Below are 24,244 nucleotides of genomic sequence, written 5' to 3' on the forward strand. Positions count from 1 at the left end.
AGGATCTGGATGGGAGGGTGATTCCTCGTCCTTGTAATGTAAATAACTTACGACGATATTATTATTAAGAAAAGAATTTCCTTTTATATGAAGCTTCTGTTCATTTCAATTCCGTACCTGCAAAAAGCATAAGTGTTAAACTGACCTTAGTTCTTGTTCGGCTCCTCGGGCCACAAGTCTAAGAGAAATTAATCGCTTACAAAAAGCATAAGTATTAAACTGACCTTAGTTCTTGTTCGGCTCCTCGGGCCACAAGTCTAAGAGAAATTAATCACTTGCAAAAAGCATAAGTGTTAAACTGACCTTAGTTCTTGTTCGGCTCCTCGGGCCACAAGTCTAAGAGAAATTAATCACTTACAAAAAGCATAAGTGTTAAACTGACCTTAGTTCTTGTTCGGCTCCTCGGGCCACAAGTCTAAGAGAAATTAATCACTTGCAAAAAGCATAAGTGTTAAACTGACCTTAGTTCTTGTTCGGCTCCTCGGGCCATAAGTCTAAGAGAAATTAATCACTTGCAAAAAGCATAAGTGTTAAACTGACCTTAGTTCTTGTTCGGCTCCTCGGGTCACAAGTCTAAGAGAAATTAGTCACTTGCAAAAAGCATAAGTGTTAAACTGACCTTAGTTCTTGTTCGGCTCCTCGGGCCACAATTCTAAGAGAAATTAATCACTTGCAAAAAGCATAAGTGTTAAACTGACCTTAGCTCTTGTTCGGCTCCTCGGGCCACAAGTCTAAGAGAAATTAATCACTTGCAAAAAGTATAAGTGTTAAAGTTGACCTTAGCGCCTGTTCGGCTCCACGGACTACAAGTCTAAGAGGAATTAAAACGCTTACGAGAGCATAAGTGCTAAACTGATTTTTTGTTCTTTTTCGGGCTAAAGGATCCCAAACATCTAAAGCGTTAGCACAAATGAATCATAAAGCCTCGTCGCTCATTATCATGCCTGCTCTTTCAAATGTCAAAAAAGATTAAGTAGTGGGATTATGGTATCCAGGTTAAGTTTTTTGTGTTTCTTCAAATCACAAGTATGATGAACAATTTAAAGTAGTATTATGATTTTTAAGGTAAGCTTATGAATTCGTGTAAAGTGATAATCGGATGGTAGCATATTGTAGTAAGACTCGTATGTGAAACAAAAAGAGAAGAGCCAAATGTTAATTCCTTAATAAGTATTCATTACAAAATTGGGGCAATCATACAGCCCCTTACATCCGTATAAAAAAAAAAAACAGCAAAACAGCAACAACAACAAAAGAAGGAGACAACTATGATAGATTGACTATGCGACAGGTTGCTTGTCCTTCCTCTTCTCTGTTTCTTTGTCTTTCTTTTTCTTTTTTGGCTCTTCGGCCACATCACCCATGATTGTTTCTTCCACTGGATGTACTGTGGGAGAAGGGCCCTTTGAGGCTGCAGCATCAGAAGGATCAGGAACAAGAATAGGCTCAGCTGGTTCACTTGGTGGCATAGGGGGAACATGAGCAATCCGAAGTGCTGTGGGGTAGTAAACATTGTCTGGGGCTCGAAGTTCAGCATCGGCAGTTACCCCAGCAGCGTCCAAGGCTTGACCCCATACCTCCAAGCAGAACGCCCTAGCAACCCCTTTGAGTTGGGCAGTCAGGCTATCCGAAGCCTTTTTTATTCCTGCATCGTACACAGCTTGTTCTGCTACTGCCTGCTCCTGCTCCTGCTCCTTGGCGGCCAATTTCTCTTGCGTTTGCTTAAGCTCAACAACAGTTAGAGCGAGCCTACTTTGGGCTTGTTTTTGAGCCTCAAGAGCAAGGTTTGCTTGAGATTCGTAGCTTTTCAGGGCTGACTCAGCATTCTTGTGAGCCTTTTCTACCTCGGACAGGTGAGTGAGGGTCTCCTTCAAATTCAACTCAGCTTCTTTTTGTGCCCTCAATGCCGCCTCGGCATTCTGATCAGCTTTGCGGGCAAGATCCAGTGAATGATCTACCCATTCCTCAGCCATAAATGAAGCTTGGACCGCCTATGATGTATTCAAGTACAAACAGAAGAGTTAGCCATAATAAAGAGTTAAACTTATGTATAAACTGTGCAAAGGCTTAAAAATACCTTGGCCAAGTCCTGCTTCAAAGACAAGAAAACCTCCCTTTTACGGAAGGATCGTAACTCTGCCATATCCTCGGGAAGGCACAGAGCCTTCTCTAGACACTCGGCCACCAGGCTCGAGCTTCCCTTCTTCGGGTCCCTCAGGTTCGCGTCATCCATGACAGGGCTGCCCGGGCGAGAGTGAAATTGGGTCGCCAGGCTAACGCCTTCTTTGTAGGCTCACTACTGGGGTCCTTAGACGAACCAGTAGGAACAACTTTCTTGGAAAGGGCCTTTGTAGCCCTGGTATCTTTAACAGAGGGGTCAAGGTTTTCCCCCTCTTCGATGTCTATGACATGTTTGCTACTCTGACCCCTTTTGCGTTTTTTATCTGTTGCCTCCGAGGGGGGTGCCTGAGTAACAGCTGGAGTAACGGGACGAGGAGGAACCGACACGGCTGGCGAGGAGCTGCCTGCATGTGCCTGTAGTAGGGCCAACAGGTCGGGCTCTTTTTCTTGGAAACCCATTTGACTGGTGGACGGTTGGGAACTGGAAGGAGCGTCTAGGCGGTAGAACACCTCAAAGTCTTCCTCTGTCACCTCGAGAGAAGGGAGCTCGGGCGTGGCAGCTCTTTCTTCGACGTCAGGATTAGCAGCTTGTTCCAAAGGAGGATGGATCAGTTGGGCGGCGAGTGAAGCAGGGAGTTGTGCGTCCTGAATTCCTGCAGGGGGAGGTACGGCTAATAAAAATCCCGGGGCGGCAACGTCAATTTGAGCTAGCCTTAAATCTCTTGCTCTTATCACGTTCTTCGGGCTTTGGAAGCGTTTAGTAGAGGGGTTGTATCCGAGGATGAGGTGGGCTGCTCGGAGCTGTCCGTCCCTATGAACGAATATCTCCGATCGAAGAATCCTGTTCAAGTCAGCACGGTTCACGGCAGACAGATTCGGGGCAGTATGGTAATCGTCTGCAATAAAAATGAAGTCATTTAAACAAATACGTAGTGTGGTGTAAAGCACAGAAAAGAATATGGTTAGTCCTAAGTGCTAGGTTAGTCCTCGGGAACCCTACCTGGTACCCCTTCTCGGGTAGGGCAATGCAATCCGTCATGCCAATTGCCCGAGATGACGAGATAATCTTCATCCATCCCTTTGCTTGAATCGGGTAAACAGGAAATCAGCCTAACAGAAGGGATTCTACACTTCATATAGTATTTAGTCCTATCCCCTTTTTGGCAGTTATATACCCAATTTACATCCTGCCAAGTCAAGTTGGTTCCCAGTTTTCGATTAAGGGCATCCGCGCATCCTAAAATCCTAAGGACATTTGGGGAGCATTGCGAAGGGGTAAGTCTATAGTTTATTAGAAAATCCCTAGTTACTCTACCCATAGGAATTTCCATACCCCCCTCAATAAATGCAATCATCGGAATCAAAACGGATTCAGGTGGCCGAGACACCAGTGGAATATCTTCTATCTCACAATACGTAATATTTACGTCATTGGGGATCCGATATCGGTCCTTAAAAGCGGCCTTCGCCTCATCCGTATTCACTAACTTAGCGTATCTACCCATTAACCCCCGCTGCAAGAGGAGAAAAGTAAGCAAGGAGAGACAAAAGGAAAGGAAAATGAACACACCTCTGAAGATCGCTTAAGGATGGTCCTCGGGAGCTCACTTTTCTTTCAATCCTTCGAAATGGCAAAATGAGCTTTATCCAGCGTAAAAAGTTGCTTTTATAGGGGTGGGGGAAGTGGAGGTAATGGGGTAAAAAGAAATAATAAGAGCGGTAACTTTCCCGCTCATAATTAAGAGCAGAATCTGAACCGTACATTTCTCATCCAACCGTAGAACGTGCGCGGGAGAAGAAGCGTCAGGCACCATAAATGCCTCAACGTGGGATACGAGGCGCCAGATGCGGATCATGGGGCAGTGAAGAGACGTATGTACGTGTGAAAGCAAAAAATGGGTAAGAAGCGTGTATAAGAAGTTAAAACTTAGTTATGAATACATGATTCATAACTCAAGTATTAAAGGGGCTGTTGTGAGGACCCGAGGACCTGAGAACCCGAAGACCTGAAGAAAGGAAGGCCAACATTTAGAATGAAAGATGAGGTCTCTCCAGGTGTGCCCGAAGATGAGGTGGCGTGGACGATAACTAAATAAGGGGCATGTTACAAATATCTGGTTGTAATAGGCTGATTTGGAAGGTTGCAAGGTTGCATTAAATGCTGGGCAACAACCATTCTGGCCGCATTAATTAGCAAGCATCTCCTCTATCCGTCGCATTAATGTGGACATGACCTGAACAGTACAGGGATGCAAAGTGGAATCTTGTTCCATTGCCGACGGACAAGTGTCACGGGAAAAGGACCGCAGATTGCAAGGTGTAAGGCTACGATGAAAGCAAAGAATAGTATAAATAGGAATCAAGAGATTACGAGTAGGGGGCTTTTTGTTGTTGAACCCTCTCTACCAAATGTATTGTATGAGGACTCTTAAGTGAATAGAGCAACAATAACGTTTCGAAGATTGATTTTATGAGCTTTTGGTCCTTACAATAAACATTCCATGATGTTCGAAAATTAAAATACAACTCACAAGTTTGAAACTAAAACAAAATAAAAGATACATCAACAAGACAATCAACAAGACAATCAAACACCAATTTCATCATCATCAAGATCAATAGCTTCACTTCGAACCTCACTTTCACTAGTAGTAACACTAGTGCTAACATTCCCAATAACCATGGCCTCCAACTCTGGCTCATCAAGTGTAAGAGCTACATTCTCAAGAATTCCAGCTCCTCCATGTATGTCGCTCTCATTCCAAGAGTCTCCTGCAATATCCCACATCTTTGTATCTCTATTTATGTACTCCGCATTGCACCTTGACAAGAGTCGAAGATTAGAATGCACATATACCAAATCCTCAGCACGTGCAGGAGCAATTTTGTTTCTTTTTAAGGAATGAATAAATTTGTATGTGCTCCAATTCCTCTCAGCACATGAAGATGAACAAGGTTGTCCAAGAAGTTTAAGGGCAAGGGTTTGAAGAGTTGGAAATGTGGAGCCATGGTATTGCCACCAAACCAAAGGTTGTAAGACCCACATATCTGTCAAGACAGCTGGTAAAGGAAACCTCCCTCCTGAAAATGCAGCAAACTCAGACTTCACCACATTTAATTCATTCACATCTTCAAAGAATCAATCCAAACACTTGCTCCTTTCCATAGAAATTTCATGATCTCGATGTGGAGGGATGCGTTTTGAATTCTCCAAAAGCCATTCAGTAGAGTAATACCTAGAGTTAAAGATTAAAAAACAAATATAAATGAAACGTGTGTTTTACTAGAAAGGGGAACTAAAGAAAATAGAAAATAGAAAATAAATGTACTTACCTAGGATTTAAGGAATGAGCCAAGCAGTGTAGTGGAGTACAATTTTTAGTCCAACGATCAATAAGTATATCATACACCACACTCCAAAATGAGCTATACTCATTATCTTCCAAGCCTTCATGTCGATATATTGCTACCTTTACCTTCTCTATCATTGAATCCCACATCTCATACACAAGATGAAGACAAGGCTTATCTGTGTCAGCTACTTGTATCATATCATAAATAGGTGCTGTGAATTCAAGGATATAATCAACCTTATCCCACCAAAGATCACTTAGAATCATCTCTTTCACCTTTTGAGCTTTTCCAACATCATCCTCCCTATAAGAAGCCCATTGCTCACTAATAGCCATGGGTTGAAGGCATCTTTTTATCAACTTCAACCTTTTTAGCATTATAACAACCGAAGCAAATCTAGTATCAGCAACTTGGAGCAATTTTAATGGACAAAATTCATTAAACATTGCCAACCTCATTGAATGGTTCATGATAAAAACACGTATGAAGGATGCATCATCAGCAATACGTGTAATCCAACTACATTCCTCATATGTAACTTCATTCTTTTCAGTGTTTTTTGCTGCATAAATATTCTTCAAAGCTAGATTGAGAGTGTGGACAACACAGGGTGTCCAAAATATTTTAGGATACTCACCCTCAATAAGAGCTCCAGCAGATTTCATCACATTAGCATTATCAGTGATGACTTGGACAACTTTCTCATGTCCAATCTCTTTTATAGCATCCCTCAACACCCCAGCAATATAATGTTTGTCTTTGAACTCACCTGACCCATCAATTGCCTTAATAAACATTGGACCTCCATCTGATACAGCCATAATATTAATAAGAGGCCTCCTTTGTGGATCTGACCATCCATCAGAAACTATACTTACACCATTTTCAACCCAAAAGTCCTTAATTGGTTTCAAAAGTCTATCAACATGAGCTTTTTCTCTTTGCAAAAGTGTTGTTCTCAAAGCATTGTATCTAGGAGGAATATAACCTGGAATGTTATGAGTAGCAGCATATGAATAGGAACTACGATAATATGGGTTCCTTGCAAAGTTAAATGAAATCCCACCAGTGTAAAACATCCTAGCAATTTGACTATCCAATTCATGTCTAGCATTATTCTGAAATAATTTCTCCATCGTAGGATTCACAACCTTCCTCCTCTTATTACCATCAAAGGGATTTATACTATCACTCTCTTCTTGTGTACGAAATGGGGGAATACTCCCAATAGGCCCACGGCTTGGGGGAGGTGGGGGTAAGGGAATTTGTTTTCTCCGTTCTCTTTCTAACTTATCATTCTCAACTTGATCATGCATTTGCTGCATTTCCAACCTATGGCTCGGTGTCACACTAGGGCATACTCTAATACCTTTATTAACAATTCTTAATAAATGAGCCTTAACCCTAAAATAGGTACCCAAATAAATATTACCACAATAGTTGCACTTAAAGTGTGTGTTTCCACCTGATTTAACAGTAGAACCAGATGGTTTTTCTATTTTAGTCACATACTGCCAAAGAGGAGCTTCATCATTTGGCATTCCTTCATTAGATGAAGGTGAACTTTTTGTGCTAGTAGCTTCATCCATTTCAAATTCAACAGATTCAATTTAACCTACAAATAATTTTCAAATATATAATAACTATTAATTAAATAAAAAATCAAACCCAATGTCACATACTCACAAAAAAAAAAAATCAGATCATCACAGATTCACAATTCACAACACAATCACAAATCTAAGTAATAATAACTATTAAGTATTAACTAAATAAAAAATTAAACATCACAAGACTGAAGACTCACAAAAAATAAAATAAAAAATAGAAAAAAATCAGTTCATCACAACCACAACACAATCACAAATCATAATAACTAATAGTTGCAAATTTAGCTATTAACTAACTAAAAAATCATATATTAACAATAAACTAAGAGTGTGAGTGTGAGAGCCATCAGCTATGATACCTGACAGTGAGGGGAGACGGAGAGCAAGGGAGACGAAGTGTGAAGGACTGAAGGTAGAGAGTGGGAGAGACTTGAGACTTGAGAGCATTAGCTTGAAGAGGCAGGGGCTGGGCAGTGGGGCGGCTGAGAGTATAGAAAAAAAAAAAATGAAGAGAGGTTTGGCTGCTGGTGCTGGGACGAGTGATCTGTGAGGGTTTCAAAAAAATGAAGAGAGCTTAAGGGTTTCAAAATTTTTTTTACAAAACGCAGCCGTTTGGCTTTTTTTTTTTTTTTTGGGCTAAGTAAAACGGTGCATTTCGCACCTGTTTCTTTTCTTTTTTTTTTGGAATTTCGGCCGTATCGGCCGAAATCGCCCGATACGGACCGATTCAGGCCGAATCGGCGCGCGTTGGCCCGAATCGGCGCCGTATCGGCGCGAATCGCGCCGAAAAAAATGATTTTTTATTGCCGGACGCGGCACGGATGCGCAGGCAGCGGCGTCGCCTGCGCGTCGCCGCGTCCGGCCGCGTCCGACGCGGGTGCGGCGGCCCAAACACCGCACCCGTGCTTCATAGCCCATGGCATGACATGAGTCATTGACTCATCCATCCATCATCCAATTAAGCAAAAGCAGCTGATTTTCTCCTCCTCGGTCTCGCTACCCGCACAACTCTACCCCACCGCTCTTTCCTTCCATCATCATCGTCATCATCATTTTTTTTTTCTTTTTCACAAAAACCGCTACGCTTTCCCACGCATTCATTCACACTTCTCGAAATTTCGTGCCCCCCCAACCCATCATCATATCTTCTGTTCTTCGCTAGTACTATTTATATGCAGTCAATGATAATTAATTTTTATCATTCTCTCTCTCTCACTCTTTTCTCTTTTGCTTTCTAAATTCTAGTTCTCTCTCTCTCTTTGCGTGTATAGACTTTATTAAATATTACCTTGTGTGAGATTTGCCTCCCTTATCTCTGAAACGATACTGACACGACGCGGTTTTGTACAATGGCGATTTCCGATACGCCGGAAAGCACCGGCACAACAGCGACTGCAGCGATGACCACGACCACGACTACGACTACGACCACGACCACGACGACCCCTCAGGTCGGCTCGGATGTTCGAAGGAGGCCTAGCGCCACGGTTGTCAGGGAAGAGTCGGATTCAACATCCAAAACGAGCTCACCGGAATCGTCCGATAATTCGGCCGTCGGAGACGACGGGAAGAGCTGCGACGATGATAGGAATCGGAGTACCGCCGTAACAGAGTCGGCGAAGCCGACTAGTATTGGAAATGGCAGCGGCGGCGGTGGTGGTGATAATAAGATTGGTAACGGTGACGATCACGGAACCGATTTTGCTGCGTTGAAACTCGCGTATCGGCCATCGGCTCCGGCACACCGGAAAAACAAGGAGAGTCCGCTTAGCTCCGACGCTATCTTCAAACAGGTACAACCAGCTTATTTAGCCGGCTTCTTCTTCGCATATAAATTTCTGATCAGAGATTAGACTTCTATAAATTTTGAAAATTGCTCGGGTTTTTTGAATTCCAGAGTTGAATTTGGTGAGAATTGTAGTGGTTGAATGATGAATTTGCAAATCAAGTTGCTGTTTTTGTGATTGGTTGATTTTCTTCCTGGAGTTATAGTCACTAGCTACATTTTAGATTGATTTAAATTTACATTATTAGGATTTAATTACATTCTGTTATATATAATTTTATTCAATATGATCCTAAATTTTTTTTGGTTTAAATTTTATGCAGAGTCATGCAGGTCTCTTCAATCTCTGTATAGTGGTGCTTGTTGCTGTAAATAGCAGACTTATCATTGAGAATCTTATGAAGGTTTGGGACCCTTTTTTTTAATAAAAAAAAATTTTGAAAAAGCTAAGACTTGTCATTTTGGAAATGGGGTTAGATTTTTTAGTTTTAAATTATAATTTCACTAATATTTTATTTTTATTTTTTTTACTATTGTTGCAGTATGGTTGGTTAATTAAGACAGGTTTTTGGTTTAGTTCAAGATCATTGAGTGACTGGCCCCTTTTTATGTGTTGGTAATGGTTCCGTATCTTTGTACTTGATCCTTAATGCTTTATTTACTCTTAGAATGTATTATTCACTGCAGAATTTGCCTCTTGTTTTATTTACTCCAATTAGCATCTGTCCCAGAATTTATTGTATATTGTTTATATTTCTTTTATTGCAGTCTTACACTGCCAATATTCCCAGCTGCCTCTTTTATTGTGGAAAAGTTAGTACAGCAGAAGTATATCTCTGAACCTGTAAGTTATTCAAGTTTAATTATTGCAGATCAACAGTTTTTCTTTACAATGAAAATTAATTGTAGCCACAGAATTTTTCATGCCATTTGGGTACTTGGGTTTTCTTTACATATTGAGTTTGAGATTTGAGACGCTGGACTCCTCAAAAGTTAACTTCTACTTTAATATTACAGGTTGTTGTTTTGCTTCATATAATCATCACCACAGCTTCAGTTTTGTATCCAGTTTTTGTTATTCTAAGGTGAGTTCTTTTTCTTGCCCATTTAACTCTTCATCTCGTCTTGCACATCATCCAAATTTCTGGTGTTGTTGTGACTATTAATTCATTTGGGAAGTATGATCATTTTGTCTGTGAACAATGCCAAAGAATTACATTGGTAATTTAATAAGTGGATCCTGGACTTTTTCCCTACGTGTCCTTGGTCATGCCAATATTCCATTGACAAGGATACTGTGGAAGTTTCTCAATTCAGTTATGACTTTAAACTGTGCAGGTACGATTCTGCTGTTTTATCTGGTGTCACGTTGATGCTCTTTGCCAGCATTGTTTGGTTAAAATTAGTGTCTTATGCACATACAAGCTATGATATGAGAGCACTTGCCAAATCAATTGAAAAGGTACAGGACATTTTCTTGAAAAGTTTGTATATAATTATTACTCAAAAAAAGTCTCTTGCATAAACAATATATTAAGGAAGGCAAAAAGTGTGTTAATGTTTATACCTACACAAAGTTCTGTTGGTTCTCTTGTAAAAGTTTATTTTTATGTAAAGGCAATGCTAATTATATCTAGGTGTTAAGGTGGTAATTGAGAATAATAGGGCGGAAGCTGTGCAAGTATCTCATAGTAAACCTTGGTTCCCTTATCAATTCACCATCACAAATCTATCAAAGCACATTATATGTGCTCTTCATTAGTATATAAAAAAAAAAGTTGGTACTTCTCTTTCTCTCTCTTCCTTTCTTCTGTGATAGATGTTTAATATCCTGCAGAAATCCTTCTGATGGGTGGTGAATGATTTTTTGAATGTATTCATGATGTTAGGGGGATGTCCTGGCCAGTACTCTGAATATGGATTGTTCTTACTGTGTTGACTTCAAGTGTTTGGCTTACTTCATGGTTGCCCCAACCTTATGTTACCAGGTAGTTGCACTTCAAGATTTTTATTGCAATTATATCAGTACCAGGCATTGCTCTGCCAGTGAGAGCATTTTGGAGGAACGTGCCTTCAACCCACAATGTGGAAACTTAAAAAGACTATTCACATGTATTTATAGTCACATAACCTACTTAATAGTCTTGTAATTTGTTTTGAATGTTTTAACGAATCATGTGATGGACAAAGTTTAGCTACAAATTTGGTTGTAGCTTAAGGCTACAAACTCACTCAATAAAATAAATATTAAAATATATTTTGAAAATCTAATCGTTAAATTACACGTTCTTTACGCTCTTAATACATATGTTAAATTTTGTGTCAAGCGGATATTATTTACTATATGATCTATAAGCTTATATTTTGTGCATAATTTTAAATTATAAAATCGTGAAATTTAAAAAATTTATTGATGATATAGCCATTGATCTTTAGTTTTCTTAAAATTTTACAAGCATGGAGGATATAAAAAGAAAATGTAATCCAACGGTGGATTTGTCAAAATTCACCTTCAATAAAAAGATATTAAATAAGTTTGTAACTTTAAGACTACAACTAATTTTGTAGTTAAACTTTGTCCTCATGGGATTTAATACACATGAATGGTGTTATGAACTACCATGCAATGGGTTGAAGGAGATTCCTCCAACCCAGTTTGGAGAAAAATTTTGCCCATAGTATAATTTATGTGCTTGCTGAATGTCTGCAGTTATCCTGACTGAGTAATAGCTTCCTTTTGACCTTTGTGTTGATGTTTGTCATTATAGCCAAGCTACCCTCGTACTGCATGCATTCGGAAGGGTTGGGTGGCTCGTCAACTTGTCAAGTTAATAATATTTACAGGAGTTATGGGATTCATAATAGAACAAGTAAGCATCTCTTCATTATTTGAAACTAGAATTTCTTGCTCTTTCTTTTTCTTTAGAAAAATTGCTAGAGATATTCTGACATGATTTTGTTGGTAATCCTGCAGTATATTAATCCTATTGTCAAGAATTCACAACATCCCTTGAAAGGGGACCTTTTATATGCCATAGAGAGGATTCTGAAGCTTTCAGTTCCAAATTTATACGTGTGGCTTTGCATGTTCTACTGCTTATTTCACCTCTGGTGTGTCTACTCTTCTTTATTTCATAAAGCCATATTTCAATTTTTTTTTAGTGAATATCTTTTCCTAAAAGTTTGGTTCAGTAATATCATAAACATTTAGATAGAAGTAATTGTGTAAATTTTTATCAAACTTCAGGGCCAATTTCTGTGGAAAAATTGGTCATAACAATATTGTTATGCTTGTGGGTGTATTATAGTGTAAATTGGAGTTCTGTAATTGATGGATTTGAGTGGTGTTCACCTTGTGTAAAACCAGTACTCCCCCTAAAAAAAGAACAAGAGATAAATGAAAGTAGACAGGTTGATTTGATATACTCTTCTAAACTAGATGGAGATGTCATATTGACATTTTATATATATGCTTTGTACAAAATGTTTATTTTTAAGCTGCAAAACTATCATCTCTCTCTCTCTCTCTCTCACACACACACACACACACACACACACACGCAGTACTCACAGAGGGGTGCCTTATTTTAAAATCAAAATGACATTTATACACTATATAAGCTTTTGATTATTGAGAATCATATTACTTTTGAGATTACCTTATCCTTAGTGGAAGCCTGCAATTTTAGGTTAAATATACTGGCTGAACTTCTTCGATTTGGTGATCGCGAGTTTTACAAAGATTGGTGGAATGCAAAAACGGTTGAAGAGGTATCTTTTGTAACTTGAAATTTGTGTTCCTTGGTTGTGTTTTTCCACAAGGCTATATTGAAGAGAACCTGTAAACTATTTGTGTTTCTTGCATGGATCTCTGTGGGTGTCATCAGTATTGGAGAATGTGGAATATGGTAAGTTTCTTTTCTTATGTTTCAGCTTTTATGTGTACTAGTTACTTATGTAGCATTTGGATGATGTGAAAATGTTTGAACAATAAGTTTAGTATGTTCACTGCAGGAACTTTTAGCAAAAAAGCGAGTGTTTTTGTGGTTTTGTATCTGTTATTTCATATTTTTTGCCTAATGTTATGAATACTGATTTCCTAATGTACTAGTGCACTTTAGTTGAAAAAAAAGATAGGAAAAAAAGAAGTAGTGCTGTAATGTTTTTTAGCTGAAAGCAAGTGTAGTAAAGATTGATTTGTTTATATTTCAGCCTGTTCATAAATGGATGATTCGCCATATCTATTTTCCATGCTTGCGAAATGGGATACCAAAGGTAATTGACCGATCTCACCTTAGATTGTGTTTGGTGCTTGATGAACATATCTTGGGATGAAAGAATGTCTCTTTTTACAATGTTATTTATCTATGTATGATATCTCTGTAATTTTTTCATTGTTTTTTTCTTCTGGGATATTTATTGTTTGATTTACAAGTCCCTCATAAGGGAAAAATATATGATAGTATCTCTGTATATTTGGTAGAGAGGATGGAAGGTGAAAGGATAGAAAAGTTGGTTGAATATATTTACTATTATACCCTTATTACAATAGATAAGTGGCAAAATATTAAATTTCATTCAAGAACTATTTCTCTCCACATTTTTCACCCAATTTGGGAGCATGGCTTTTGGTGGGCCCAGGTGGAAAACTCCACCCACTCCCTTTTCTATTCTTTCTCATTTCCACAACACCAAAAATGGGCAAACTTCCTTTTTCCATTAATATATTCTATTATGTATGTTGATCTTTGTTTTCTTAACATTAACATCCCTCTAAAATTTTCCGGTACCTAAATCAAATTAAGATATCATGTAATTATATGAATGCTTTCAAACTTAAAAGGAATGTATGTAAGTAACCTCTGTTCTTATCTGCTTCAATAAAGGTAGTGACTCTGTGATATTTTGCTTCATTGGTAATACTCCTCTATATTATATTTTTGGTCATCTATATTATTTTAGGGTGTCCAGAAAATTGGTTCTCTTTGAAAAGTCAATGAACAAAATATTGACAACTTTCCTAACGTATCATTTACTTTATTGAAAAAGTTAATATTCTATTTCATTAGAGTTTAAAATAAAGAGAATAGTTTTGAAACTTTATATATTTTTAATTATTATGTTTCCTTAAAATGTTGGTTTTCCTAATCAGGACCAACAATATGGGATAGAGAGAGTAATTGTTGTGATTATGACAAAAACTTTAGTAACCTGAATGCTCTTTTGTCCCACCTGTTGATACTTCATAGTCTTGAAATTTTTCTTGATTTAATTATTTGTTTCTGATTCAGGGAGTTGCTGTTGTAATTGCCTTCCTTGTTTCTGCGGTATTCCATGAGGTATGTTGTTTCCCCCCATCCCTCTCTTTCTTTCTTCTCCCCTGATCCCAGGTAGCATCTGTCTTTCAGCACTTTGTGGTAAAGGACATGGGAATAGGAATATGTTATTTGATATCTTACATCATAGTAGTTTGCAGTTGGTGTATGAAATAGATAATAATGGTTTTGCTCCTGTATTTAATTTTTATTTTATGGTCATGATAGTTTTTTTCCTCTCACATAAAAGGCACAACGCTCAAATATTTCACCTTTACTGCTTTTTTTTCCTAGGTTTTTTATTCATGGGGAAAAAATCATAGTTGGATCTTAGGAGCCAAACCTAGAGCTTTTGACCCCGGGACATCTATAATCAGAAACTATACAACAACAGTAAACCCTTAGTCCCAGATTTTTTGGGTTTAGCTATGGATTTTCAAAAGATTAGTTAGGATCGGCCGTGTATATTCTTTTTCTCTATTTTATTCTATCCGAAATCATACTCTCCGTTACTTCTTGAATTGACATGTCCTTTTTTAGTATTTATACTAATGTTATTTTTGGTCTTTCTCTTTGGTAAATGGAAAAGGTTGCTGACATCAGAAACAATAAATTCATCCTATTTTTCTTGTTTTGTTTGTCAGGTTTTTGGTTGTTATGTGCATGTTTTGAGAAGGGAAGAAGATATAAATGTTTTTTTTTTAAATGGCAATGAGTGTGACAGTTTTAATTACTCTAATATATATGGAGGGAAAGGAGACAAAATTAAGAGAAACTGCATAGGCAATCTAACAATCCTGTACTGTGAAAAGGGTAGAACAATATTCCACTAACCTTCTGAAAGATAGTAGCCAAACTTTTTTGAGTTAAAACATTCCTTTTGATGCTCAGCCATCGGAATCACTGCTGTAAAGTCATTTGTATGTGATTTTACCTGTAGTTTTAACCCATCTGCATGTTCAGACTTATATATATATATTTAAAGATAGTAACTTAATTTTTTGAGCTAGAACTTTCCTCGTGGTAATCTGCCATTGTAATCACCACTGTGAGAAGTCACTTGAAGTGATTTACCCATAGGTTTAACCCATCAACATGCTTGTGCCCTTTGTATTCATGGTCAGATAAACTTGTCAATAAGTAACGTATTTGCAGTTCATAGTTTTTGCGATGGAATTCCAGATATGCTTATTTAGTTATACATATCAACCCAAATCTGTGTTGATTTCCTTGTTTAGTAGTTGTAGTGCTTCAAGCATGTCGATTTACTTATGATGGAATTTTATTTTGTTTGATCTGTCTGCAGCTATGTATTGCTGTTCCATGTCACATATTCAAGTTTTGGGCATTTTTCGGAATTATGTTTCAGGTAATAATATTATGACTTTTAATGTTTCACTTTTCTATCTCCATTATTAGGATCATTAACCTTTATGTTAGAAGTTATATCCACATAGAGACAACTATAAACAAAAACAGAGAGAAGAATACTGACACTGTTCATAGAATTAGGCATGTTCTATTACTGCACAACCTGCTGCTTGACATGAGGTTAATCAAAATTATTCCTGTGTTCTTTGCTTTGTTGAATAGGTTCCCTTGGTTCTGATAACTAGCTACCTGCAGAATAAGTTCAGAAACTCAATGGTAAGCCAGTTTAGAAGAATTTTGTTCAACCTTATCTTAGCCCATTTAATTTCTCAGCACCCAACTTCCTATGCCATTCATCTGATTTATTTATTTCCTTTTTTGGTCGTTTTCCTTTTATGGCAGGTGGGAAATATGATCTTCTGGTTCATTTTCTGTATTCTTGGTCAACCTATGTGTGTGCTTCTTTACTACCATGACTTGATGAACAGAAAAGGGAAGCATGAATAAACTATTGACCCCCACGTTGTCCTTTTGTGGATGAGATTACTCTGGAAGTAAACTGGCTGTAGATATGGTGCTTAACATTGTTCACTGTAGGGTAACCTCATCTTGCATCTGGCATGATATACTGATTCTTGAGCCATATACATTTTCCTCTTGAGAGGGAGGATTCTTTGTAAATTCAAATTGGTTTTTTGGAGCAATTTTGAAGAACAGTGTACTAACAATGACTAATGCTACGGACGCTGTACTGGCTTATTTTGTTGGTTAACTATTAAATGGAAAATTGTAAATGATTTGAGTTCAAAATATTGGTCTGAGATTTCTCTGTGGATCTTTAATTTATAGAAAAGCATAATTGAATACTTGAAGAATAGAAATTCTAAGTTGAAGATGAAATCTATGAATATATCATATTGCTATTAGAAGTATAACGGATGGGCTGAACTGCTCGTGAGTGGGAGTGATTTAAACATTTCTTCCCACTTGACATTCATGAAAGTTTTTTTTTTTATTTTTTTTTATTTTTATAATACGATAATCACAACAAATAGGAAAAGGGAATTCTGGTTTTCTTTATTGAATTACAAATTACAAGCCTCTTTTATGCATTTGTACTATAAAAAGTTTGTAGAAACTAATCCTACTATCCTGTTTGGCAGTATAGTTTTAACACATTTCAACATATTTTAAATAATATTACGCACATTTTCACACACATATATCAAAAACATTCAAACAACCTAATCCAAACTACTCTTTCAAACCCACTAGAACTTGAGGGACACTAGGACTAGACTATTTTGACCTGGATTTGAGGTTTCCATAAATCAAGGAATAAGATATTATTTTCTCCCTCCGGTTACAAGGTTTGCAATCTCGGATCTCGTAGCTGAGTAGAATCTTCTTTTTTTTTTTTTTTTTTTGGAATGTTCTACTTTTCTTTCTTTTTCACACCAGAAAATCCTATACTTGCGCAACAGTTTCACCCCCACAATTCGAGTGAAAAGTGAAAACCCTGCGGCAATTATGTGGCAATTATGTGGACTAGGATTGGGTGCAACTGTGCAACTGTGCCGTACCCTGCGGCAATTACTCCCTCGTTACAAACATTTTTACCATTTTAACTTTTTCTTTTTTTTTCATTTTTATTATTTTATTTTTTTCTTTTTTTCAATTTTCAATTTCAACTCTTTTTTTATTAAAAATGTAAAATTTTATTAGGTTAAACTACATATTTAGTACTTAACTTTTACACCATATTTCAATTTGATCCTTAACTTTTTAATTGTGTCAATTTGGTCCCTAACTTTTTAATGTTATGTCAATTTAGTCATTGCCATTATATATTAGATGAAAATTGCTTACATGACAAACGGCTAAAATAAAATTTTAGTTTATTGTCATATCAACATAAACTAATTTTTTAATTTGGCCATTAGACACGTCATTAATTTTCATTCAAAAGATAACTATAGGGACTAAATTGACACAGTACTAAAAGGTTAGAGACTAAATTGACACAATTGAAAGATTGAGATCAAATTAAAATATGGTGTATAGAATAAGGACCAAATACGTAATTTACTCATTTTATTATAATAAAGAAAGGTACAAGAGTAAGAAAAGCGGGCTGAGACATTACAGGGCTACACAAACTAGCCTGACATTACGGTAGAGTTTCAACTCTTCACAGTTATTGTGTCAGGCACCTATCTCAATCCCATCTATGTCAACATAGAGTGAGAATAAAATTGGGTTTCATTCATTTAATTAAGTTGGAAATGGTTTTTCTACATTTATCAGTACGACAAGTTCTCCATTTTTCGTCGGTGTGAACTGTGAAGTTGCCTGCCTTTTTCAAAGCTGAGACAAGATGCACGGGAAGGAGCCGGAAATTTTGACTTACTATCAACCTGTTTAATACGACGAACAGCCAAGAAAAGGTTAAATTTAAATTTGTGTACTTGTACCCTTATATGCAAAGGTCTAGACCAAGAAAGCTTTCTACACTTTTAACCAACTTTAACAATCAAAAAAAAAAAAAAAAATTCTTTTTAAATATTTTTTATGAAAAAATAATTTATCTGGATGGTCCAATACAACTAGACATTAGACTTAATTATTACATGTTTATTTCATTGCAAATCTTGGTAGTTTATTCATTGCAAAACTTGTTATATAATAAAAAAGTGAAAAATACATTCTTTTAATCATACATTGGCCAACTCATTTTCTTTGGAAATTCTATTTAAAACATGGTTTAGTTGATTACAGAATTTGTAACACAACTAAAAAAAAAATTATATTGATTTTTTTAACAAACATGGAAATTATAAAGACATGATCTAATCAAACTGTAGGTGGGCTGAACAAGCTAAGCCCACACATTGGTGCCTAATTGCAGCAACCATACATTGCCTGGCCATTGTCTGGCACCCCACCAGCTCCCCCATGCGCCCTTTACTTGGGTACTTCACCTTTATATGCAAGGTGGAAGAGACTGTCTTCATAGCAAGAAGCCATGGCCTCGCCAAAATTGCGGTGTAGGGCGAATAAGCATCAATCACAATGAAATCTATCTCGACAACTTCATTGCTTGTCCGCATCGATAACTTAATCATTCCCTTGGGGATCACAATTCTCCCATCAAACCCTAATAAGTGAGTGTCATACTTACTGAGGTCCTTGGGCTTCAGCTTTAACCCTTTATACAAGTCCAGGTATATGATCTCAGCCCCGCTTCTTTGATCCACCAATACATATTTCATGTCAAACGCTTCAATTCGGAGGGTAACCACTAGAGCATCATCATGGGGTTGGAAGGTCCCTACCTTATCAACATCCGAGAAGCCCAGGATTGGCTCTTACTTTGTCCTAATCCTCTTGGACCCTTTATCCTTTTCTCCAATCTCAAATTGTGGTGAGATAGACATTACCCTGGACAAAGGCCCTGCTTCTTTATCCGATGTGGCAAAATGACATGGATGGTTCCCAATGATGGGCGTGGTGCCACTTCCCTCTAGTATCCCTTTCCTATTTGGTCCCTTTACTTAGGGGATTGGTGCATAAACTGTTCCTTACTTTAACTAACTATTCTAAATAATCACACAAGGTTCTGTAGTCCTCGATCGTTTGGCCTCGATCTTGATGATACTAGTATACAGGCTTTGATTCCACTTGGTGGAGTCCCCCTATCTTATTGGGCCATTTGAAGTAGGGCTCATTATTTATTTTTCTAGAACTCGATGTATGGGTTCCTTGAACACCGAGCTAACCACCGGGATGTTACCTTGGGGAGGTTGATTAAAAAGTCCCTCCTTGGTCAATTAGGGCCAAATCTATTTGGCCGAGGATCCCTCCATTCGAGTGCGAAAACCTTGGCCTTCCCTTTGCCCTGAACTTAATCATCCTTAACCCTCTTTTATTTGTCTATGCGATCCATCAGCTGATGCATATTTTGAGCAAGCTTCATGGTGAGGGATTTCCTCAGGTCAGAATTCATGGGAAGCCCTACTTTGAAGGTTCTAACAGCCATGTCCTCAAAATCCCCATCAATCTCATTGAAAAGCTCCCAATACCTATCGAAATAGGGTTTTAAGGTCTCCCTTTCCCTAATTTCCATGGACAGTAGAGAGTCAAGAGGCCTAGGGATCCTGCTACAAGTCACGAATCTGGCCCTGAACGCCCTACTTAGCTCCTTATGGGACCTTATCGAGCCCTCCTCCAATCCATTGAACCACCTCATGGCAATAGGCCCAAGGCTTGAAGGAAAAACCTTACACATGAGAGCCTTGTTTCTAGAGTGAATGGCCATCTTTTGATTAAAATGACTCATGCTCCACCAGGTCGGTCATTCCATTATAAATAGTGAATGTTGGTTGGGTAAAACGTTGGGGGAGCTTGACCCTCTTAATGCAGTGCATAAAGGGTGACCTAGAAATTTGGCACAAGGCCCCTACTCATAGCATCATTTCCCATATTTTCAGAGGGTATATTTCTGTTTCTTCTTCTACGATGTCTTTCTCCACCTCCTTTATGAGAGGACGTTGTAAAAGATTCGCTTGGGGAAGTTCTAGATCTTTGCCTATAACTTTGCTCTTCTTCTGAATTAAAGCTTTGGCTCGATAGAGGTGTTCTATCCTCCCTGACATGTACTCTATGTTGAAGTCGTCTATGTAGGTGATCAATCTCCAACCTAAGGTTTTGCGTCTCTTGTTCATGTGATACATGATTTCTTGGACTTGAGTGGCTTCAACTGATGTGGTCCGAATGGATAGGTTCAACCTTGATATTAGGAGACCAGTCCACCTCTCAGTCCCTTCTTCTCTCGCTAAGAGCCCATAGATTCTTCTCTATCTCCCTTGGAATTTTCCATTTTTACCACCAAGGAATAAACCACAAAGATAGATTAAAGATGACCTTTCCCAAAGACTGCACCAATTGTAGGTGGGTCTAACAGGCTAAGCCCATTTAGAATTGTGGATTTAGGTTAGACGACCCAATACAATTAATTTGTTAAAGGATAGACTTCCGATGTCAACTTTAATGTACTTGTATGATTTAATCTTTAGATGGATGGGAAAAAGTTAGATGACTCATGAAAGAAGAATAGGTTTTTGGGATTAACACCTCCTTGGGTTTGGCCGAAAAGTAGTTGTTCATATAACATTCAAGTCTTAATCACAGGATAGTGCTATGCAATGCCAGTATTTCTTTTCTGTTTTTTCGTCCCCTATTTTGGTGGGGTTTCCTTCCTTTATATAGTCAGCTGAATTGCATCTTAGCTCTCCAATTGTACAGTCATTGGTCTTCCTTTAGATGCTTGTCCCATCAAGGATTTGCTGGAAGTAGTAGAATGTGCTACAAGATGTGAAGGCACTGTTCAAAGGGCATTCCTCCATTAATGCGACCAGCTAAATTAGTGCAGCGCATTGAATGCGGAGGTAATGCTTACTTTGTCTAAATACTTCCCTTCTTCTTTACTTGCACGTCTCTCCCATCTTCTTCAATATTCTGTTTTCTGGTGCAAGTGGCCTGCCTTACGCTTCTCGAGGAGAGTTTGCTCCTTAGCCTGATCTTCAGGCGGTCACTTCTTCGTCCCTTATTCTCAGGTTCTCATTTACGTGTTGGTTCAGATCCAATGTAAGTACGGACTCTTATGCTTTCTTGGACTTGGCCCACGGGCTATATTTTGAATTCGGATCTTACCCCTCCCACACTAACAATAGATTTACAAAAATTAAGGAAAGTTATATAAAAATGCATTAGAGTTTATACTATACTTAGGTCTTATGAATTAAATTTTGTCATTTTTCTTTACTATACTATCAAGAATAATGAAGATAGATAAAGGTTTCAAATTGAAACGCTCTTATAATTTTAGAATTTCAAATTGACGAAATTAAAAACTCTGAAATTTAATATAAAATATGATGTTAACAAGACTTTTATACCAATGAACATATATCTTCCACGTAGGATGTGTCAATCTCACATAACTAGAAAATCTACTTACTATAAAAGTCTGTAACAGAAGGATGTATATATAAATAATACTAGAGACAATATTTTTCATTAATGTTGAATTAGTAAATTTTTATTGGTTCTTATATGGACAATCTATAGCCTTAACAATTGTGAAAAAAATTGTGAAAAATATTGACTTTAAGCTCTATTTGTTTTGAAGTAAAATATTTTCAAGTGCTTGGTATAACAAATAAAAATTTTCAAATAGACCGCCAAAACCGATGGCTTAGCATTGAAGCCACTAGTGCCAGAGGTTCGATGGCTAGATCACTAGGACCTGTAGTCAAAGTGGTGGCTCCAATGACCAGACTTCCGATGATCCCCTTTGGAGCGGTATCTCTAGTGATCGGGCCACCAACATCAGTCAACAAAATGATATCTTCTATTACCAGACATTCAATATTGGTTGCAGAGCGACGTCTCTGGCCACCGATTGTTGTGTGCAGTGCCTCTGGCCATCGAACCACCAACACAAATCACCTGAGTGGAGTCACAGGCCATAGGACCGTAGACACCAATCTTTGAAGCGAAGTCACCAGACACTAGACAAATGGCATCAGTCCCTAGAGTGGAGTTTCCAGCCACTGGATTGCTATAGAGTCTCCAACCATCGGACTACTGTAGAGTCTCCGACCACCGGACTGTGGGCACCGGTCGCCAGAGCAACATCTCCGGCCACCAAACTGGTGACCGTGTGACTAAATGGGGGAAAGGCAGCCACTTTGTGTTTTTGAAAAATGTTTTACTAAAATTTTAAAGGTAAACCATTTTACAGTTTTTTATAAAGGATTTTACGGTTAACGGAAAATATTTTACAAGTTTAATTATATTTTACCTGCAAACAAACACTTGAGAATAAGAAAAATAATTCTGAAAATATTCTACTTCAAAATAAACAGAGCGTGATAACGTTTTAACAATAAAACCTAAGTGGCAAGCTATTACTTATTTTAATTTGGATTTACCTTAAATATCACTTTTTTTTCCTAGCTTAGCACATAGCTTTAGTAAAGAGAGAATTATTATTATTATTTTAAGAGGGAGATTTGAGTTCAGTACATTGGATCCGGTCAAATAATGATAAGTGTCTAAAAATAAATATATGTCATAATCTCAACAGGTCCAGTATTATCGTGCGCCACCCTCTAATGGGGACCTACCTAACGGGGACCTAATTTTTAATGAAGTTACTAGGATGGACAGAGATAATTAAATGGTTTCCATTTTGGGGGAATCCCAAAATTTTCAATGCGGTGATAATCCGCAACGAATCCAGTGAGACTTTTTGGCCTTTTCCCACTTGGAAAAAAGCACACACGCACGCGAGACGAAAGCATAAAACCTGAACTGCAAAAAAGCAAAACAACGAATCAAAACCCAACCAGATCACGTGCTTCTCACGTGCATAATTACGTGGTTAAATTTCATTGGTTGTATCCACGTGAAGGACAAGGTAGTATCATCCAACAGTTCCACACCCAAAAAAACCTCCTCCTTCTTTCATCATCAACAACCACATCACCGACGCTGACACCACTCTAGTCAGCGCCTCACCGAGTCACACAAAATTTTAAAAAGAATCTAAACAGAAACGCTGGAAGCTCCTCAAAATCACAAGCACAATCACAATCACAATCACAGAACTCTTCAGATTTCAAGGAGTTCTGTAAAAAGATAAGAGAGAGAAAAGAATAGAGCTGTTGCTTGCTGCTGCTGCTGCTGCTGCATCATCATCATCATCATCATTCATCAGTGAGAAAGTCTGAAACACACCCAAAAAAAAGTACCAAGTATGGATGATTTCAGATCCAAATCCTATGGTGATGGAAGGATGCAGCAGATTGAGAGATATTCTGGGGTGGGACCCACTACTTCATCTGGGATTAACGTCAACAGCAGCCACAGCAACAATATGCAGGATTTCAGGTGCTACAGTGCTTCCTATGCAACCTCAGCACACCCAGCTGAAACACAGAACCAAAACGAGTCCAAGTTCAAGAAGGGCAAGTCTACAAATGGGGCTATTTCAAAGAGCTGGAGTTTCAATGATCCTGAATTGCAGAGGAAGAAAAGGGTTGCTAGCTATAAAGTCTATACTGTTGAAGGCAAAGTCAAAGGGTCTTTCAGAAAGACCTTCAGGTGGCTTAAAAACACGTGCACCAGGGCCGTTCATGGCTGGTAGTAAGTAAAGTTCTGAGTTTCTTCTGGGCATTTAGTTTGATTCCATTTTATGTAATAATGTTTTGATTAAGTGTCTTTCTTTCAATATGGTATTTACTATTTAGTTCTGGAGGTATAGGATTTTATGAGGATTGGAAATGTTGGGATGTGCTTTGTTGGTGAATAATTTGGTTTATGCTTTTGTATATTTGGGGTACCTGTTAGAAATGGAAGCCTTTTCCAATTGAGTTTATGTTTGTTTTTGTTGGGTTTCTTATAGATGGTAATAGTAGTGGGGGAATAAGGTATGTGGAAGTATGTTGATATTTGTGTTGTGTAGTAGACTCATTGCTGAGGCTTCCTAAACTAAGATTTGGTGGATTTAGAAGAGAAATAGACACAATTTTTTGTTACAATTGTTAACGTAGGTGTTGTATAACAAAAGTGGTGTCACCGGAGCTGTGGAGCAAAGTTGGGGCAGACCATAGCCTCCTGAA

General features: G+C 38.0%; 4 protein-coding genes across 4 annotated transcripts; 2 read left to right on the plus strand and 2 right to left on the minus strand.

The window, feature by feature from the left end:
• The first annotated feature begins 8,144 nt into the window (after positions 1-8,144).
• LOC142621607 (diacylglycerol O-acyltransferase 1) lies at positions 8,145-16,367 on the plus strand. Its single transcript, XM_075794905.1, has 16 exons — positions 8,145-8,878; positions 9,195-9,275; positions 9,414-9,487; positions 9,640-9,715; positions 9,889-9,956; positions 10,210-10,333; positions 10,761-10,859; positions 11,640-11,741; positions 11,846-11,982; positions 12,561-12,642; positions 12,759-12,779; positions 13,084-13,146; positions 14,163-14,210; positions 15,493-15,555; positions 15,780-15,833; positions 15,960-16,367. The coding sequence occupies exons 1-16, from the start codon at positions 8,435-8,437 to the stop codon at positions 16,062-16,064; spliced, it is 1,641 nt and encodes a 546-aa protein (XP_075651020.1). The 5' UTR covers positions 8,145-8,434; the 3' UTR covers positions 16,065-16,367.
• Positions 16,368-18,406: 2,039 nt separating this feature from the next.
• LOC142630092 (uncharacterized) lies at positions 18,407-18,829 on the minus strand. Its single transcript, XM_075804150.1, has one exon. It carries the CDS (start codon positions 18,827-18,829, stop codon positions 18,407-18,409), a length of 423 nt encoding a protein of 140 aa, XP_075660265.1.
• Positions 18,830-19,482: 653 nt separating this feature from the next.
• LOC142630108 (uncharacterized) lies at positions 19,483-19,875 on the minus strand. The gene has a single exon (XM_075804152.1). It carries the CDS (start codon positions 19,873-19,875, stop codon positions 19,483-19,485), a length of 393 nt encoding a protein of 130 aa, XP_075660267.1.
• A 3,176-nt stretch (positions 19,876-23,051) lies between these two features.
• On the plus strand, positions 23,052-24,000 carry LOC142631437 (uncharacterized). The gene has a single exon (XM_075805614.1). The coding sequence runs from the start codon at positions 23,380-23,382 to the stop codon at positions 23,767-23,769; it is 390 nt and encodes a 129-aa protein (XP_075661729.1). The 5' UTR covers positions 23,052-23,379; the 3' UTR covers positions 23,770-24,000.
• The last annotated feature ends 244 nt before the right edge of the window (positions 24,001-24,244 follow it).

The sequence above is a fragment of the Castanea sativa genome, chromosome 1 (assembly GCF_040712315.1).
Source record: "Castanea sativa cultivar Marrone di Chiusa Pesio chromosome 1, ASM4071231v1".
In the NCBI taxonomy this organism is placed as follows: domain Eukaryota; kingdom Viridiplantae; phylum Streptophyta; class Magnoliopsida; order Fagales; family Fagaceae; genus Castanea; species Castanea sativa.

What these genes read in the sequence shown, in the direction of transcription:
- LOC142621607 (XM_075794905.1), top strand. Translation starts at nt 8,435, where the DNA reads ATGGCGATTTCCGATACGCCGGAAAGCACCGGCACAACAGCGACTGCA. An exon ending in TGGCCCCTTTTTATGTGTTG is followed by an intron (nt 9,488 to 9,639) that starts GTAATGGTTCCG and finishes CTTTTATTGCAG; the next exon opens with TCTTACACTGCCAATATTCC. An exon ending in TTTTCGGAATTATGTTTCAG is followed by an intron (nt 15,556 to 15,779) that starts GTAATAATATTA and finishes TTTGTTGAATAG; the next exon opens with GTTCCCTTGGTTCTGATAAC.
- LOC142630092 (XM_075804150.1), bottom strand. Translation starts at nt 18,829, where the DNA reads ATGAAATATGTATTGGTGGATCAAAGAAGCGGGGCTGAGATCATATAC.
- LOC142630108 (XM_075804152.1), bottom strand. Translation starts at nt 19,875, where the DNA reads ATGGCCATTCACTCTAGAAACAAGGCTCTCATGTGTAAGGTTTTTCCT.
- LOC142631437 (XM_075805614.1), top strand. Translation starts at nt 23,380, where the DNA reads ATGGATGATTTCAGATCCAAATCCTATGGTGATGGAAGGATGCAGCAG.